Source organism: Clarias gariepinus, chromosome 21, assembly GCF_024256425.1.
Source record: "Clarias gariepinus isolate MV-2021 ecotype Netherlands chromosome 21, CGAR_prim_01v2, whole genome shotgun sequence".
Lineage (NCBI taxonomy): Eukaryota > Metazoa > Chordata > Actinopteri > Siluriformes > Clariidae > Clarias > Clarias gariepinus.
Window position 1 is genome coordinate 6,275,098 of NC_071120.1, and position 20,330 is coordinate 6,295,427.

Sequence of the window (20,330 nt, forward strand, 5' to 3'; positions counted from 1 at the left end):
TGCAAAAGAATAAGAAATCAGGAAGGGGGCAAATAGTTTTTCACACCACTGTATAGCCTTGCACATAGTGTCAGGAATTTTACACGAGGTCCTCATGCAGTTTCAGTGCTTTTATTTGAACAGAATTCATCTCATTTATCTGCAGTAGAGTGGCTAAGGTAGAATGTCATATTGCTTGGCATGCCAAACCTCACAGTGAAAAGGTGTAAAGTTCTAAATTTATGTTAATGTGTCATTTGTCCTACTAACAACATAGGAAGAGGAGTCAAGATGACTCAAAATGTGCACCTCCAATCACACAGATTTACAAATGGCTTTCATTGCGTGAAGGGAAAAATATTTTTGTTATTATTTGATATGTTTTCCAAATGGGTGAAAGCATTACCTAAAAACAAAATGTTGTAATGAAATGGGAATATCATGGACCAAGGCACTACACATAGTGTTAATATACATGAGAACTAGAGTGAGGAGAGAGCAAACCTAAGCCCCTTTCAAATTGTGTCTGACAGTCTCAATACTGGAACTGGACTAAAATCAGGAGCTAGAAATTGAACAGGACTTTGTAAAAATAAAAAGTTGTGTTATTGTACAAAACTCTTTTATCTCAAGTGCAGACCTATTGCAAGTGCTCCAAACACCACAAACCACCACGGGTCACAAACAGAAATATATTTATTAAACACAGCCTTGTTCAAGTTCAAAGGCATGCAGTCTTAGTGAAGATACACTCATTAAAAGCACTGTGGTTTCGGGGCACCTAGGTGACAGGTGCGGGTCCACGGGTTGAAGCTTAGTAGGCACAGAGTTCTCTGGGTCATGGTGAGGTGGACCAAGCAGGTGAGATAAGCAGCGCAGAGCAGGTGGCGTGAGGCGTTCAGAGATAGCAGAGAGAGGCCATCAGCTTCCTTCTTGCCATAGTAGGCTTGGAGCGTGGAGCCTGTGAGACAGGAGACGGCGTGTGAGAAAATGCACAGATAACACCTACTCACTGGTCCGATTACACATGGCCTTTTCATAGGCCACGGGTGGCGCCAACACGGCATCTTGAGAGAGATATAAACAAAGGCACTAGACCTACCAATCGGTCACCATTCTACAAGATGCAATGAATGATATAGACTGCATGGCTGCTGTTATTGTGTTCTGGCGCAGCATTGATGACATCAACATGTTTACAGAAGTGGTTTTTGGATTTATAGGGAAGCTAGCAGATGATACATTCCAATAAACTACCAGAAGTTTCCCAATCAGAAGCAATAGAAGGATAAAACCATTACGCTGTGAAAGCTCTCGCTGCTGCCTACATCATGGGACTTGCCTCTGGTAACATGGACTTGTACAAGACAAAGGGAGCCTTCAGGCGGATGAACAGCAGGACCAGACAACATCTCAGGTCGAGTCCTCAGAGCCTTTGCTGACCAGTTGGCAACAGTGATCACGATAATATTCAACCTCTCCTTGTAATCGCCACGTTCTTCAAACAGTCCATTATTGCTCCTGTACAAAAAAAATCCCATCCTGCCTGCCTCAGTGACTATCGCACTGTAGCCCAGACATCAGTTGTGATGAAGTGCTTTGAAAGGCTGGTCAGAGACTTCATCATCTCCTCGCCTACCTGATTCCCTGGACCCATTACACTTTGCATACTGTCGATCAATCAAACCCGACGAGCCAATTTACATCTCCTACAACTTCTTGTACCTTAGTGTTCACATCACGCAGGACTTGTCAATGTCCTGGCACATTATCAGAGTGGTGAAGAAGGCCTGGCAGTGTCTCTACCTCCTTAGATGTCTGAAAGTCTTTAGACTGCCATCCACGGTGCTAAGGAATATTTTACTCATGCACCATGGAGACCATCCTGACGGGAAATATCACACCCTGGTTTGGGAACAGCACCAAGCAAGACAGACGAGCTCTACAGAGGGTGGTGTGATCAGCTGAGTGCTGATCATCTGCATGGAGCTCCCTGACCTGCTCTACGTCTACACCAAGCTGTGCTGGTCCAAGGCCAAAAAGATAGTGAAGGACCTCACCCACCCCAACAATGAAGCACCCACAGTGATGGGAAGAAGAAAGTATACCCTTTCAATCCATTGTTATCTAAATAACAAATGTTTGGTCCCCAACAACTTCAATAAGCAAACAGTTAAACTCAAGTGACAACTAAAAGAACAACTAAAACATGGTTATTAGGAGAATAAATTAGCAGATAGGTGTTATAATGAAATGCACAAGATGGATTATAATCAAGAAGTTTGATTCTGTGTATAAAACCAGACCTTTTGGCAGTTTGGGCGTTCTCAGATGTGCCAGTGTCATGCCAAAAAGAAAAGTCATTGGCCATGACCACAAAGACAATATTTTATTGCTTCTCTCAGTCTGGAAAAGGAGATTACACAATTACAAGCAATTTGAACTTCAGCATTTGACAGGGTTTTTCCACAAATGGACAGTCTTAAAGATCTTCCCTGGAGTGTGTGTAACAGTAAACTCACTTTAAAACCATTATTATCTAAGAGTGAAAAGGAAAACACAACAGTTCTGTTTAAGCACATTAAATGTTTATGTTCATCAGAACAACAAGTGTGGCTTTCATGGAAAGGTGACTAAGAGAAGCTCCTTTGCTCCAAAACAAATACTGGAGCAAGATTTTTAGTTTGCAAGATTATATTTGAATCAACCAGCAACATTCTGGAACAATATCCTTTGGACTGCTGCTATATGCTACAAAATCCAGCACAGCATATCATCACTAGCACCTCATAATAACAATGGTCAAACATGGTGGTGGAGAGATGATGACTCAGGCTTTGTTTTGAGACAAGACCTGAGAAACATAACTTAAACATAGTCCATAATACAATCACATCATACAAACATCAGTCCTGTTGTCCATGTGTTTTCTCACTTACCTGCTTGTCGCCTCACTCATCTGCCTCACAGTTCTGTTCTTTTAGCTGCTGCACTAAGCCATGCAGTGCGTACAGTTGATTCTGTAGCTCAGTCCTCTCAAGCTCCTGCTGAATATTGGACTCCATTACCTTCTCATAATACTCCTTCAGGGTTTTGTGAGTCTCATTCTCTTTCTCATACAACTAAAACACAATAAAACAAAGCATTAAAATTTAAAGTTAAATGTGCTGCTTCACTACTAAGTAAATATGTCACTCACTCACTCATCATCAATACCACTTAATCCTGTATTCAGGGTCACGGTGGGGCCTGGATCCACTTGTTGGCCTAGCCCAGGAGACTTAGGGCACAAAACAGGGTACACCCTGGACAGGGTGCCAATCCGTTGCAGGGCACACACATACACTCACTCATTCACGCAAATACGGCCAATTTGGGAACGCCAATTAACCCAACCTACATGTCTTTGGACTGTGGGAGGAAACCGGAGTACCCGGAGGAAACCCACCCAGCACGGAGAGAACATGCAAACTCCATGCACACAGAGACGGGAATCAAACCCGGCCCCTGGAGGTGCAAGGCGACAGTGCTAACCACTACACCACCATGCCACCTTCTGTAAATTGCTTTAGAGTTAATTATTCAAACATAAACTAAAAAAAAAAAACGACAGACAGGCTGGCAAACAAAAATGTCACTGCCAGCCAGTCGAGAGAGGTGTTTACCGAACTACTGTGATCCTTAAGTCTAGTCTTTATATAAGAGGCCGATCCTTGACCAAGGCAAGTAAATTAGGTATAACAGTAAGCATAAACAGGAGGACACAAAGGAATAAGTAATCCTCCCTGTGGCCTAAAAGGACAAAGCACATCTTATTTAAGCGATATTACGTACAGTTGAAATCAGATGTCTGCATGCACCTTAGCCAAACACATTTAAACTCACAAGTTTTTCACAATTGCTGACATTTAATCCTAGTAAACATTCCTCATGTCAGAACAACAGTACAGAGAAAGATTTATTACAGATTTTATTTCTTTAAGTGATAAAAAAAAAAACATAAAAAGTCTCCCTCACTTTTTCGATTTCACAAATGCAAAAAATATGTTAATATGTTAATATTTTTTGGTCCATAACAAAAAAAGTTTACTCTGGTTAAATGTTTGACAGTAAAGGAAAAAAGGTTTTTGTGTTTTTTTCTGAAGTGTATGTAAATATCTGATTTTAACTGTAAATGTCCAACTTCAACTGTAGATGGAAAATCAACACAGTGTCACAGTTAGACTTAGTTGAAGAGTAAAGAATTGAGTGATTTCTCTTTTTCTCTTTTTGCCTAGTTGTTTCAGAAAACTGAAAGCTTACCTTTGCAATAGGCTCCACTCTCAACTTGACCTTATCCTCGAAGTTGAGGACCTCTTGTTTTTTTTGCATTTTCTCCTAAAACAAAGCCATTGATTTAAAAACATTTAATAAAATATTTGGGTTAAGCATTTCAAAACTTTTCGGGCAAATGACTACAAATGGGCAAAGCTACAGTATGTTAAACACAGGACAAGCTGAACTTTCAGCCATCAGTTTGATTACTCCAATGATCTTTGGATAAAGAAAAAAAAAATCTATTAAGTGCACATTTTCTTGCTTACCCTAATTTCATTATCATACATCATATGATTCTGAGTGATCTGATTGTTCAGCTGATGTTCTCTTTCTCGCAAGGAGACAAACATGGAATTGAGGTGAGACTTTTCGCGCTCCAGACTTTGAGCTGTGAACAGTTCCCTTTCACAACGCTCTTCATATTCCTAGAAGTTGAAAAAAGTTTGTTGGTTTTACCTACTTCTACACACATTCAAATACTTTTGTGAGCTCAACTAATTTTTCGTTAGAACAATCTAAAATGTTTCAGGGAGAAAATGTAGCATAAAACATGACTAAAACACACACACACACACACACACACACACACACGCACACGTACACACGTATACACACAAGGACAAACACTTCACAACAGCAGTTATGATTCATGAGAGCAAAAGCTTACCAACATTCTTTCATAAGTATTTTTGAGGGACTTGAATTCAGATATCAGTTTACGGTCAAGTCCACTGCATGCCTCAATATCCTAAAACATACAGTAGCCAAGGTGGAAATATCGTTTAACCTCATTTAAATGACAAAGAATTAACATAAAAAAAAACAAAGAAGTCTGTTAAAGTTGAAACACGGGACTTGGAAATACATGATGTTAAAAGGGAGTTTTGTCAAATTCAACAAATATCTCCTCACATTGCATCAGCTGTATGTTCTTTGTGTGGGCTGAAAAAGATCCTTGCTAAAATAATTAAAAGCCCTGACGGTGCTGAAGGGACAACTGTAAAGTGCGTGGGGAAGAGAGGGGACCTTTGACCCTGCTGGAAAATGTGCCTATGTAATTGAGCTACAGGTGTTCTATTCGGCTGGGTTTCAGCATTGCTTAGTGGGGATTTTGTCAGTGTGGACTGGCAACCCTGAAGAGGGAAGTGGAGGCAAGAGCAGCCAGAAGTCTGATGCATGCTTAAAAGCTGGACGCTAAAAAACTAAAACAGCAAAGCGCAAAAAGAATTGGCTGACCAAATAAAAAAATAGAAAAAAAAATCCTGATTTGTATAAAAAAAAACGTGTAGAATTGCAAACTTAATTTGAACTCATCTCAACAAATATAATTACACAGCAATTATTAAACAGTAGAAGCCAATTTTACATTCATGGTGACAAATCCAGAAAAGCTAATCAGTTAAGAGGATTTAGAGCACAGCAACACAAAGATTCGAATGGAGGATGGTGCCATCGCTACTGATTATTTCAATATTAATGAGGCATTTAAAAATTCTTACTCTAGATTATATACCACTGAGTTTCCAGAGGACCATGCTGGAGAACTTCCTGACTCAACTGAATATCTCAATACTTTCCCCTGATACTACAGTAGATTAAAGATTAGAAGAGCCCATATCACAAGGGAAAATTATTTCCTGACGGGTTCCCTGCAGAATTTTTTCAAGCATTCTCCTCATTACTCGCACCACAACTAGCTTTAGTGCATTTCGTAACTACAGAGATATATTTGGGATTTGGAGGCAGGGAGTAGAACAAAGTCTCCCTTTGTGCAGATGATCTTTTACTTTCATATCGGATCCAGTCACCTCCCTGCCGCCGTTCAGCCATTTTTCAGGATGTAAATTGAATTTGCATAAAAGCGAACTTTTTTCTGCTAAATTTACCTACAGTATGTAGGAGACCAGAGTGTGCTCTACTGTCACATTCACCGCCACAGCAGCATGACAGCGGGAGATTTAAATCAGTCTCCTTTCAAAGTCATCACTGAAATGACCGCCAGGTGGCGCAAAGGAACTTTTTGCAAAAAGACTGAAATCTCCACTGCAGAGGATGCGCCTACAGTGTATTCACGTTTCATGCGAATTACATCATCTGAAATTTGTTTTCCATTAGTTTATGTTAAAGCAGACATTCCGCGTTCTATAAATATATATTTTTCACGTCTGTGAGGCGAGTATACACAGAGTTTCGGTTCATTTTTTCACGCGCTCAAGTTCACAAAATCTCATGATGAGATGCTCCCATGATGAATGTGTGTGTGTATGCGGTTTAAATATACACCACATACACACACACATTCATCATGTGAACACTTAAATATACACTGCCTTTTGCAAAGTGAAAGTGAGTGCCGTCGATCAAAAGGCTGACAAACTCGCGCGCATACATGAGCAGATTTATCGATAAAACTGCAGACATACTCCCCCAGAAATGCGACAAAAAATATATAAATAAATTAATAATAAATTAATATTATTCCTAAATTTTTATATCTTTACACGCCATACCTGTTTTTATTTCCAAATCTTACCTTGATGGATTGGATTCAATTACATCATAGTCTTACTACTTGGAACAAACTTTCAATGTCTCGCCTTTTCGACAAATTTCCATAACCAATCTAATCGGCTTGCCTGGGTGGAAATGGAGATAAACTCTGTTAAAAACCTCTTTGTTTCTGCACTTCCTGGACCTGCACTTCCCATCCCCACAATTAAATCAATCAATAATTCAGTCATTAGGCATACTTTGGTATGGGCTCAGTACAGAAAGTACAGTAGTTGTTTAGGCTTTACTCTCTCTAGTCCGATTGATTCTAACCATCTATTCCAACCTTCTTTACATGGTTCAGTATTTCAGGAATGTTGTACAGTAAGTGTATCAAGCTTTGCAAAGCTCTTTTTATTGATCATAAGTTTGTATCATTTAAACAGTTGTGTGAAAGGTTTAAACTATCAAAATGTCCCCTTTTTTTTTTTTTTTTTTTTAGATATTTGCAGGTAAGACACTTCATTAGCTCTTCGATACTAAATTTCCCTAAGGCTTCTGATGCAAATATTATAGATAATTTCCTCTGTTTATCCCCGCTACATAAAGGCCTGATATTTATTTTGGTGGATTAATGGGTTTATTTGTGGTGAATTAATGGGTTGGAGTCACACCACTTTAAGTAAAATTTAAATTGCTTGGGAGAAAGACCTAAATTTAATACTGTCAGATGATACTTGGAACTCAGTTCTCAAGCTTGTCAACTCGACGTCCTTATGCGCCTGCCACTCTTTATTACAATTTAAGGTTGTACACAGGGCTCATAAGCTTTCTCGCTTCTACCCAGATGTCGATCTTTGTTGTGTTAGATGTAAAAGGGTAAAGGCTTCTCTTATTCATATGTATATGTACATGCCCTAACTTGGAAAAATTCTGGGGGAATGTCTTTTCAAACCCTGTCTCACATATTGAATTGCAACCTTGAACCAGACCCCCTGATTGCTCTTTTTGGCATTATTGAAGAGGAAGATAAGCACCTAACTCCAGCTAAACATCGATTACTGTCCTTTGCATCCCTTCTGGCCCGGCGTTCTCTTTTATTTAAATGGAAGGATGCCACCTGACCCACCCAAGTCCAGGGGCTCAGGGATATTATGTTTGCTGAGAAAAAGCACGGTCGCCTCTCCTTCTTAATCGACTTTTCGGAATTGTAAGCAGAAGTTGATCAGATGATCTAAGTGCTCTCTGTGGACAGTATGGGTGAATCAAATCATTCATATATTGAGGCGCTACCCCCTTGATCGCTTTAAAAACAAATAAATTGTGATCGGGTCGTCCGCTATGGCGACCCATACATGCTACATACAACTTTCATAGATATCTTACAAGTCCAAAAGGCTGATAAACTATATAATGAGAAAATAATATACGAGGGGTGTTCAAGTCAAACTGGGACTTTGAAAGAAGGCGTAACACCAGTTTATCATTCCTCTTTTAATGATATCTTTACGGTTCATACATCGGAGGGTGTGAGATGATTTGAGATTTGAAAGTGGGTGGAGAGTCTATATTATAGGTATTTTTCAGGAAGGGTATTCCAGAGATGAGAGACAGTGAAGCTAAAGAGCTCATGGTTGTCAGACGGGCAGAGGGGTGTAAGGAGCCTCGATAAGGAAAAGTGAAAACTGTGAGAGGGTGTGTAGAACTTTAGGAGCTCTGATAAATAAGGAGGAGCGAGATTGAAAAGAGCCGTAAAAGTAGGCAAGAGAATTTTAAACTTGCATTTCATACAGAGCCAGTGGAATTGTTGAAAGGTGGAAGTGATTTGTAACATGATCTGCAGACATTGTTAACATGGGACTTAAAGGACAGAGTGCTATCAAAGATGAACATCCTAGGTTTTTGTCCTGAGGAAAGGGTGAAACTGAGAAACCATTGATGCAGCGTGAGAAACTGTTGTTTTAGGATAAAGTGGATTTTGACTCGATTAGGAGAACATTTGACTTTTTGCTGTTAAGTTTGAGAAAGGTGCAGGAAAGTATAAAGTGGTTTTGTGGTTGCATGTCATTCATATGATGATGGTCAAAGAAAATATTGGTCATATCTGACATGTGAATATATGAATTTTGGGGCAGAGCTTCTAAAGGAACACTACATGGACTAAATGGGTTTTCGAAACGGCATTGGCCACAGAGCTTCTGTCGATGTGGCAGACCAACAGATAGGGAACTGCTTTGTGTGCTAGGATTTCAGAGCATGGTGTGCAAACTTGGATTTCCACGTATTTATGGTATTTCATGGCATCGCCTTACCTTCTTACACCTTTTACAGGGATCTCATCCCTGACAATGAGGTGAGACTGATTCAAAATTATTTACCAAACTATGTGATGGTTATATCACATATTATAACATTGGTTATAATGTTAGTTTCCAACACTCAAACACTATCAGGCAATGGTATGAGACATTCTGCAGTATATTAAGAGAATGTAGAGGGGTTTAAATATTTAGCATCAACTGTCCAAAGCAATGGGACAGAAAAGTGAAGAAGTAAGTGGGAGCTAGTGCTGGAGGTGGCAGAGCTGAAGATGCTGCGAGTTGCTTTGTGAGTGACAGGATTAGGAATGAGTATATTATAGGGACAATGCAGGTAGGACGGTTTGGGGACAAAGTAAGAAAGGCCAGATTAAGATGGCTTGGACATACGCAGAGGAAGGATGAGGAGAATAAGGGAGGAGAATGTTTGAGATGGAGCTGCCAGGCTCACACCGTTTGGAGAAAAATGCCAATCAGGCGCTATATTAACGCAAATTAAATTATATTGCTCTGAATTATAATGAGCTAAAGTCATGTTACAAACTGCACCTAAACCGTAATCCAGAAAAATGCATATGGATAATTGTTTCCAGATTATTTGACTCTTATTTCTATTTGGCAATAAAAGCAGCAAAACTGTAACTCATGATATTTAGAGTATTTTAAAATACAGTACACTGTGCATTAACTGATATGAAATAACCAGGAACTCCGCTGCCAGTAAGGTACAGTAAATGTACACTATAGGGTTAGAGTTAGGAGCGTAAGAAATGTGTTTAGTTTTACTCCAGTAACATTCAAGTAAACATAAGCAGGTTCCCTGACCTGATCCTGAAGAGCATCCTCAATCGAAGAAATGGTTTCAGAAACTCTCTGCACTGGGTCTAAATGAAAAAAAAATCATAATGAGCTGACATTAATCTGAGTATAAATGCTTAAAAATGAAGCATATAAATATTATACACTCTTTAAAAATGTTAGCATTAGAAACAATCCAACCAGAAACTCACCTTATTGTACTGGGCAAATTTCCCTACACAAAGGGTGCCCCCTACTATTATTATTGTATTTTTCTAAACACGAAAAACCTTGTCACATAATGTGGGTGGGGCCCAATCTCTCCTCCCCACCAGGAATGGTGTGCTATTACTTTTCTAAGGAATCGGACTGACTTCCCACATTCTGGTTTCTCTGATTCAGGACTAGGTGGCTGTATCTCCCACACTTTAGAATGCACTGAAATTGTGAAGTTGGGGCAAGTGGATGCATGCCTTTGGGCAAAATGCTGAAAGCGGCCTATTCCTGGACTGTCTGGGGGTTATGGAGGTTTAAAGTGCAATAAAGAAGCAGGTGAAGAAAGTGTATTGTTTGTTATTGTTTGTATTGTGAAAGTGTAAAGGTTTGTTGGTCCAGGTAGTTATTGGTGTCTCTCACCCTCTAATAGCAATAGTATTTTATTATTAATTATATTTTATTTGAATCTTACGTAGATTTTGATTAATAACAACATTTGAAATACTAATAAGTAACATCATTTTCTTATTCATGCTGTCATGCTCTTTCAAACTCGTTTTTGCATGCTGAGTTTCTCTCTCGCGGACACTCTCACAACCTCTTTTTTACACGTGCTGAAACTTACTTTTGCGTGTTCAAACTCATTTATGTGTTTGAACTCTGTCTTTTCCGTGCGCTCAATATCATAAAGCAACACTTGCTTGAACTGTAACAGCGTTAGAACTCTTCCACTATTCCAGCCAACTAGACTAAAATGGAAGGGGGCAGATTCGGGCTGATTGGCTTCCCAGTCCTCCGCTTCAAGTTTGAATTCAGAGCTGTAAGCTGCATCATTGCGTGTGTTAGTTCATATCGTTATTTTATTAATCGGCATGAGGTAAATTTCATGTTTTTTTTTAGGTAGTTTGTAATTAAATACAGTGGAACCTTGGATTGCGAGCATAATTTGTTCCAGAAGTGTGCTTGTATATCAAAACACTCATATATCAAAGTGAGTTTCCCCATTTGAAATAATGGAAACACTGATGATTCGTTCCACAAACCAAAAATATTAATATAAAAATAATTAATACAAAATATAAAGTAAAAATAAAACAAAATATAGTTGCAAGCAATGATGACGGGCCCAAGCTAGGCGCCACCGCCACCCGGGCACAGCAGTAAGACGGTGGGCAAAGAGTGCACGTGCACTTAAAGTGGAATGCCTAAAGGACAAACGTGACAGTTTGGTCTAATGAAACAGATTATAACAATGTCCACTAATGTTAAAAGAGACACAGTATCTAAACTCTGATACTAGTAAACTCTTTGTATATACACTAGTCTGTGTGTATACAAACTGGAGGTGGGCAGATTCGGACAGTGTGTGTGTGTGTGTGTGTGTGTGTGTGTTTTTGTATGACATTAACAGCCACTTTTCAGCATGAGGCATCGCCATGGCTAAACTGTTTGAGATATTATAAATCCCATTGCAATTTTGCATCCTCAATGTTTTGAGATTATATGGGCTCGGTTTGGTGAAGATGATAATGATGCAGGTGCTTGGGCCGCTCACTGTTTTTGCGGGATGTGTAGTGTGTGTAGGATGTGCAGTGTGTGTGTATAGGATGTGTAATGTGTGTAGTGTGTTAACGATGTGTAGAATGTGTAGTGTGTGTAGTGTCTGTGTGTGTGTGTAAGATGTGTAATATGTGTGTAGGGTGTGTAGTGTGGTGTGGTGTGGTGTGGTGTGTATAACGCCGCCCTTGTACACCAGATTGAATGTTTGTAATGTTTATATTTTTTATTTCTGCATATGTTTAAATTTTAAACGTGAAGCCATATTAAAATAAAGCGGGGAAATGCTTGTGTCATCTAGTGGACATAGTTTAGTACTGCAGGAGTCAGGCCAAAACCATGTCTAGGAAATGGACTCATAAATGTAAAATATTGTTGTGAGCCATATGAGCATCACAAAATCATAAAACTAAACAAACTTATTCACAACCAGCTGTTCTTTCTACATAAAATGTTTTGAAACATTAGGACTTTCCACTTGTTAGAAATAAGTACCTTATTTTTCCTTAAACATAATTCAGCATATCAAAAAGTCCTTTACAGTTTCAAATCAGCTGTCTTCAAATTATTGTGCCTCATTTTGAAGCCAATTAGCTGAAAAGTAGTCAAAATATTTGAGATTTGTTGTTGCTCGTTTGCACATTTGCACGTGCACTTTATGTTGTCTGCAAAACCTGTAGATAGTCTTGCTTAGCTAGTTAGTTTTTGTTAATTTATGTTGTAATTTATGTTAGGACTATCTGTCTTGTCTCTGCTAGCCAGCTAACTAGGCCTCTTAGTTAGCTAGTTTAGCTTCTCTGTTAATTTATGTTGTAAGTTTATGTTGCATGTAGCACCTTGGTCCTGGAGGAACGTTGTTTCGTTTCACTGTGTACTAACTGTATATGGTTGAAGTGACAATAAAGCCTACTTGAACTTGAAGATTTAAAAAATTAGACACTTTCTGCTGCCAGTTGGTGGCGCTATGACTGAGACTCACTGTACCCATGTCTTTGTGAGCAGCTTTCTTCTCTTTATAAACAAACTGAGGTGTGATGTACATCACTCAATTTACACAGAAGTTATTAGCCACTTCCTGTTTCCTATTATTCGCCGTAGGTTTAAGGGCTCGCCAAAGCTGATGCGTTTAAGATATCAAACAGCCCTTCACAATGCTAGATCCTCAATGTCTTAAGATTATATTGGACCCTGTTCGATCACAATCAGATGAATCCCGTAAGAGTAGTATTTCACATTCCAGTGGGTGCGTTTTTCATACAACACAAAATAACTTGACTTCCTGTTCAGCAGATTCCATGACATGGGGTATGCTAGTTGTTCACCTCAGTGAGATCTAAATGTCTACCAGGCCTTATGCGTATATGTGCAAGTGAATATGAGTTATGCAGCTAAATTTTGACAAAGTTCCAGGGGGCGCTGTAAAGGCCCTGTACCACGCCCGGTGTCCAGGCACTCAAGCCTTCCTCATAATCAGTTTCAGTCTATACCCATAAAATGTTGGAACCGTAGGTCTTTCCACTCGTAAGATATGAGTAGAATCTTTTTTTTCTATTTTGTCTTTAGTTAAGTCCTCGCCATAGCGACACGATTTAAATTATTTAAAAACTCCTTTATGGTTTTAAATCACCCATGTCTTTAGATTATTCTGACTGATTTTAAACCAAATCAGGTGAAAGTAAAGGACAAAATATTAGTGATTTCCAAAAGTGACACACTTCCTGCTGCCAGTTGGTGGCGCTATGACATAGACTCATGGTTCTCATATGATGTGATCAGCTTTCTACTCTTAACATAATCCTATGGTTCCTTGAAGATATATTAATGTACACAGAAGTTATTCGCCACTTCCTGTTCCTTTTTATTCACCATAATTTTAAAGCATCCCCACGGCTGAACCGTTTGAGATATCAAAAATTCCTTCTGGTTGGTGCCAGTTGTATTAATTCCGTAGAAGTGCATTTTGCAAACAATTCAAAATAACTCACTTCCTGCGGATTAGACCTGATGACATGCAGCGCAAATCTTGTTCAGCTCGATGAGATCTAAATGTACACAGGGTTTATATAAGTATACGTGCAAGTGTGTATGAGCTATGAGCCAAGATTTTCTAGGGGGCGCTGTGCCAGGTGTGTGCGACTCCCTGACCAGAGAGAGGAGAAAGAGGGGGAAGGGGGCTCTATGTAGGATGACTTTTACACGTGCGCACACACACGCGCACACACACGCGCACACACCAGTTTACCGACAAAGACTCTCACTTAACACACACACACACACGGACACTTGCTTGCAGACTAGGGATTCGTCCTGCTGTGTAGGACGAATCTTTTTAATTTGTTTTATTTTTACTTAATATTTTGTGTTAATTATTTTTATGTATTTAATTTTTTGGGCTGTGGAACAAATAATTTGAGTTTCCATTATTTCTTATGGGAAATTTTAATTTAGTTTACAAGTGTTTTGAAATACAAGCCCACTTCCGGAACGAATTATTAGTATAAGGATTATTATTTTTTTGAGACCGAGCACTATGACATCAGCCCTATTACATCATAGTGTATGAAGGGCCCTCTTGTTTTTCAAAGGATTTTTTTTCCAGCATCCAGGGATTTGTGGCTTTCTTAACATGCTCTAAATGTCATGAAAATCGGCAGACAGGTTGGAACCTGCTGCCATTAGGATGCCACGCCCGTGGTCCTTACACGAGATTTTTCTGCATAGCTCATGCACACTTGCATCTATATACTATTAACTTTAGCATTGCGTTTCTAGGCTCTACTCTACAGGAAGTCAGTTATTTTGGAATTTGATATACGGTGGAATCTTGGATTACGATCATAATTCATTCCTAAAGCAACCACAGTAACCCTTCCTCCTCTCTTATTTGAGCTTCACACACAACGGAAACACTGTTATATCGGGAAAATAAACAAAAGAAATTTCTCTAATGACACTCAAGTGAGTGAATCACTGCTGTAAAGTAAAAATAAAACAAAGTAACCTGCATTTACCTTTGAAAATAATCGCAACAGAGCAGTGTTTCTGTGTAGAGCAGAGACAGTGTGAGTGTGCACGACTGTTGTTTATACCAGTGAGAGACGCGCACTAAGAGAGAGAAGGGGAGACGATTACCCACAATTCCGCAGCGCAAGAGAGAGAAAAACCGTTGACTCAGGTGTGATCACGTGATGCTCGGCATCAAAACAAGAAGCGCACGCGTGATACATAATACTCGGCATTCGTAAACAAGTCAAAATGTATTAAAAATCTTTGCTCGTCTTGCGGAACACTCGCTAACCGTCTTACTCGCGATCCGAGGTTCCACTGTACTCCTGAGAGGATTTATATGATCGCCACCAAACAGAGCCTATGTGAACTCAGGACAGAGGACGCAAAATTGCGGAGGGATTTTTGACATCTCAAACGGCTCAGTCGTGATGATGCCTTAAACCTAAAGTGGTTAATAACCTTCTGTGTGACATTATATTGAGTGACATCACATTGAGTGACATTATTGTGTGATGCTTTTCTCCAGCATCCGGGGCTTTTTGAAGGTCTTGACATAAAATCCCCCCCGCCATTCTAAAATCATATGTCATAACGATATTGGTACCAATAAAATTTCAATAAACATGCAAAGTGATAATATTAAATAAAAAGGTTTGTGCCGTCTGCATGACATGTGGTCATACATTTAAGCATAGATTTTGACCTGGACGTTATTAAAATAAACTCGATAAAAATCTATAAAAATTATTAATAAACAGGCACGTGCACACATAGAGATCAAAGGGGGCTTGAGCACCTGCCCTTTTTATTCCTGGAGAGAAAGTGCCCTTTTTTCTGGGGTGCTTTTTTTTTTTTTTTTTTTAAATAATATATATTTCTGTTTGCGCACAGCTTCCCTGTCAAACAAATATATTTATTGAAGAATAGTATATCTAAATATCAGGTCAGGAGTTTTGAAGCGAACACCCTCCCCCCCTCCCACCCCCGCACATCATATACACACACACACACACCTGCAGGCAGCAGCAGCCCCTCCCAGCAGTGTTTTTCTTGGTTTGTGCTGAGGTGAGTGGAGCTGGTGATGAACAAAAGATTAAACTACCAGTGCCTCGAATAAGGCTCGAATTTACTGCTGATTAGCCAAAGACAAATATATAGTTAACCTGTGTTTTGCTAGCATGCATGCCTCATGAGCTACTAGACTAGCTAATGTGTAAGGGATAATCGCTATATATTATCCCGCTTATTACATGGCTACCTACCAAATAAATATTTATTTTGACACAAAATATTAAAAGGGAGTTTATTGATTTAAGCCCAATTGTATTGCTTCCGCTAAAGAAAATAGTCCACTCCGTCTCTACGGTTAGAATCCTGTGAGTCCATAGCAACGCTCTGTTCTTCATGTTCTGTTATACTCCGCACAGCGGTCTTTTATCAAGAAACAACAGACCGCATTCTACACTGGAATTCAACCAAGCCATCATGTAATAAAATAAGTTAGTAATAAGCTTACTAAATAAGCTTAATAAAGCATATATCATAGCATTAATTGGTGAATTTGAGCAGAAGTTGAAAACAGAGCTCAGGGTTTTTCATGCATCTTTCCCAAACACATCCACCATGAAGGAGATGTTGAAAACACTGAGAGACAACAGTGGACAGGATATCTTTCCAACACTGGTGGAAATGATAAGAACTTATGCAACAATTCCAGTGTCAACAGCAACAGTGGAGAGGTCATTTTCCAAGCTCAAACTGGTTAAAGACACACTCAGAAGCCTCTGCACCGAAGAGAGGCTTTCTGATCTCCTCCTCTTGGCTATTGAAAAGACTTTCCTGTAAACCTCAGTGAAGTAATAAACATCTACAGGGACATGGCCCCCAGAAGGTTGCCTCTGGAAGGGAGGAAGGAGAGACAACCAGGGAATGGAAGTAACAGATTTTATTTTGAAGTAGAAGACCTTTTTTTTGTAATAATTTCATTAAGTTGCTGTATTTTTTCAATCATTTTTGCAGTGATTTTTTTTTCAGTAAAGTTAACAAAATACCAGCAACAACCCTCTTCAGTTTAGCGTGAATATTTGTATTGATTTAAAAGTGTTATGTGTTCTGATAACACCAAAATAATTTAAATGATGTAGTGCCTTGTGCAAAAAATAAACAAATTATTAGTAAAGCACACCCCTCCCCTCTGCTTAATGCAGTTATTTTGGTTATTCTAATCTAAATATATACTTGAAACTAGTAGCATAGAAAATGTTTTTCAAAACATGCACATTGTGGAATGGTTTTCTTTGCTGCTCTATATACCTAGTGGATACTAAGGAGACCATGGTTTCTGTGTGAACTGATTCTTTTGTAGACATCTTTTGAAAATTAAACAATTGCATTGCAAAATGAGTTTGAGGAAGATAAAATTTACTTTTTAAATTATTTTTTTTAAAAAGGAAGTCAGTGTTGCGTTAATATATATACTTTTTTGTTTAAAAAAAGAAAAAAAAACGTAATAATGAGAAGTGCCCTTTATTTCACTCAAAATGTCTGTGCACGTCGCTGTTAATAAATATGCAAATTGATAATATGCACAGTCATTATACACCACCAAGCATGACATTGACACTAACAGTAACAGCATTTTTTTTTATTTCTTTATTTATAAGAACATTATCCGTGTTTTTATCGGACATTTAGACAGTCCCTAACTCTAGTAGGCGCGTTGCTGCCGCCGGTGCTGTGTCGAAGTTGTTTCCCCATCAGGATGCGTTTTTTTAGCCCCACCCCCGTAAAAAGGGCACAGGGAACGCGCATTTAGGAGAGGGCTCGCCCGCGGAGGATTATGCGCGGACCACTGAGATTCTACAGAGCGTGGTAAAGAATAAAAAGGACAGTTAGTGTTTTTTAATCCCTGACGAACTCTAGCCAACAGGATGTGTTTCCCTTGTTATCTTGGACATATTTAGAATGATGAACCTCGGAGTCACTTGTAGGCTGTAAACGTGTCAGTATTTTGTCTGATATTTCATATCAAATATGCCTTTTCAGCAAAACCATAATGCCAAAATAGAGACCCGTCAGATACAGTCTCAAGACATTAATAATAATAATAATAATAATAATAGTAATAATAATAATTATTATTATTATTATTATTATTATTATTATGCGAGATAATAAGCATTTTATCCGCGTGATGTCAATTTACTAGGTCACATCTATTTGAATAAACCCAAACTGCATATGAAAGAAATCAACACTCGTAGTGGTCCATTTCTTTATATTAAATATATACTCTATTTTTTTTTATAGCATAAACAAATCATGGGTAGTGTATACCAGTGATTAAATATAAACAATACAACGCATGTACTGACATGTTTACAGCCTACAAGTGACTCAGCCGAGGTTCATCATTCTAAATATGTCCAAGATAACAAGGGAAACACATCCTGATGGCTAGAGCTCGTCAGGGGATTAAAAAACGCTAACAATTTCCTTTTTGGCCTTTACCGCGCTCCGTAGAATCTCAGTGGTCCGCGCATAACCTTTTGCGGGCGACCCTTCTCTTAAATGCGCGTTCCATGTGCCGATTTCACGGGGGTGGGGCTAAAAAAAAACGCATCTTGATGGGGGAACCAACTTCGACACAGCACCTGACTCTGGTAGCGAACATCCGCCACTAATCAGAACCTGGAGCCCAGAGCGCGATAACGGCCAACTTCATACTAACTCCTTACTAAGTTATACTAACTTCATACTAACTTCACCGCGGTACAGCCTACTTGGTCACAGCTAGAAAGAAAGAAAATAAGTGATATAACTTACCTTCAGTGGACATGGTGGAAATATAATAATACAGTCCGTAAGCCGCGGCTGCAGTTCCTGCCGCATACAGCAGAGAGCGCAGTGCTGCACCGTCTGTTAAAGACATCACCGTCTTCTCACCGAGGAATTAAACACCTCCGTCTGGCGAAGTTTCGAGAAGCAAATAAAGCCCAGGCTTCTACCGGCGCATATATTTTTTTTTACCTACGCAGCGTCAACTGTGACGTAACAGCGGGGAGGTGAACGTAAAATATGGAGTGTAACAGAGCCAAAATCCCCCAAAGCAAACTAGCATGCTGAATTACATGAACTGAAAAAAAACAAAAAAAAAAACTTTGTGCAATAAACATTTACAATACTTACAATTTTTGGCACTGCAATTTATTGTGGTTGTAAATATCCCGAATGAAATTCCAGATATCCAGCAGCAATAGACAGTACATAAAATGAAATAAAAATATTGCAACAATGTTTTTTTTTTTTTTTTTTTAGTTCATGTAGTTCAACATGCTATTTCGCTTTGGGGGAATTTTGTCCCTGTTCTACTTCCATACTTTGGCCTTGTTCCGCCCGCCGCCCAAACTAACTGAAATGTCCGTCAACACGAGTCTGTCATGTAGGAATTGTAGTGTTTATTTATTTATTTATTTATAGTAAATTGTTCCCACAATATTGTATTTCTAATGAAATATTACATTTCATAACATTAAGGAACATTTTATTAACAGGATTACTACTTTACTGTATTTAGGTAAAAAGCAAAGATGGGTCTCTTCTAATAACTTAGAGGAAGTCAGTTTTTATCCTAATTAAATGCTATTAACAGGCGCTACATTGAATTTTGAAATAATTATATGACAGCTTCAAGAAAAAAAAACATAATGTAAATACATCTTTTAAGGTCTAACCATATTGACAAAAATTCTGTAACGCACTAAAATGGTTGTCATTTGTTACAAAAATGTTGGAAAAAAACTGTAATGTTGTTCCAAAACAGTGCTTGATGACACACACACCTCATTGTTTAACACTATACAGTATATTACTTTTTAAAAAATAGTTTTTTATTATTATTATTAAAAACATGTTTTGTCTCAGTTCTTAAGAATGAATGATACATCATATTTATACTTGTATTTTGTGATTTACAGTGAAAGGTACATTGCAATGGTAGATCAAATTTGCACCTGCGGCATTTTGAGACAGGGTTTACAGTGTGAAATAACTATTTCACATAATATAATTTATTTGTAACTTGCATGAGTCGCATGGTTGTAGGTCTTTAGAAAGAAGAATTGGGCATGGGGATTACTGTATACTCATCACCAGCAAATACCACAATTTAATTTTCTATATCAGTAAGCAAACACATTTAGTATTTAAAATACACTTTTAGTAACATGTCAGCAATTTTTAGATCACTACAATTCTGTGACACACCAAATTACCTAGTAGGTTTGTGCTCATTTATAACAATTTCCTATGATCAATTTTGCTCTTTAATAAATAAATATATATATATATATATATATATATATAGAGAGAGAGAGAGAGAGAGAGAGAGAGAGAGACCAAAACCTACCTCTGCCGCAGACGAGAAGTTCATTTAGAGTTATCAGCCAGAAAAATAACCATTTAACAGCACCTCAGATTAGAGGCGTTATGAAGTCTTTACAGAGCAAAAGTAGCAGACACATCTCACCATTAACTGTTTAAAGGAGATTAATGCATTTTTTGGACGCCTTCAGCATTCCTTTACAATGTAGAAAGAAATAAAAATCAGGAGCAATCATGGAGTTAGAAAGTGTTCTAAAACTTTTG

At 38.5% G+C, this 20,330-nt stretch overlaps 1 protein-coding gene across 1 annotated transcript; it reads right to left on the minus strand.

The window, feature by feature from the left end:
• Positions 1-657: 657 nt before the first annotated feature.
• LOC128509147 (uncharacterized) lies at positions 658-18,699 on the minus strand. Its single transcript, XM_053480738.1, has 7 exons — positions 18,510-18,699; positions 9,930-9,988; positions 4,964-5,044; positions 4,563-4,721; positions 4,282-4,356; positions 2,919-3,101; positions 658-940 (listed from the first exon to the last, which is right to left on the minus strand). The coding sequence occupies exons 1-6, from the start codon at positions 18,613-18,615 to the stop codon at positions 2,931-2,933; spliced, it is 651 nt and encodes a 216-aa protein (XP_053336713.1). The 5' UTR covers positions 18,616-18,699; the 3' UTR covers positions 658-940; positions 2,919-2,930.
• Positions 18,700-20,330: the final 1,631 nt, after the last annotated feature.

Coding starts and splice junctions, on each gene's coding strand:
- LOC128509147 (XM_053480738.1), bottom strand. CDS start 18,615: ATGTCTTTAACAGACGGTGCAGCACTGCGCTCTCTGCTGTATGCGGCA. Junction 9,989..18,509: donor TTCCACCATGTCCACTGAAG/GTAAGTTATATC, acceptor TTTTTCATTTAG/ACCCAGTGCAGAGAGTTTCT. Junction 3,102..4,281: donor GAGTGGAGCCTATTGCAAAG/GTAAGCTTTCAG, acceptor ATTGTGTTTTAG/TTGTATGAGAAAGAGAATGA.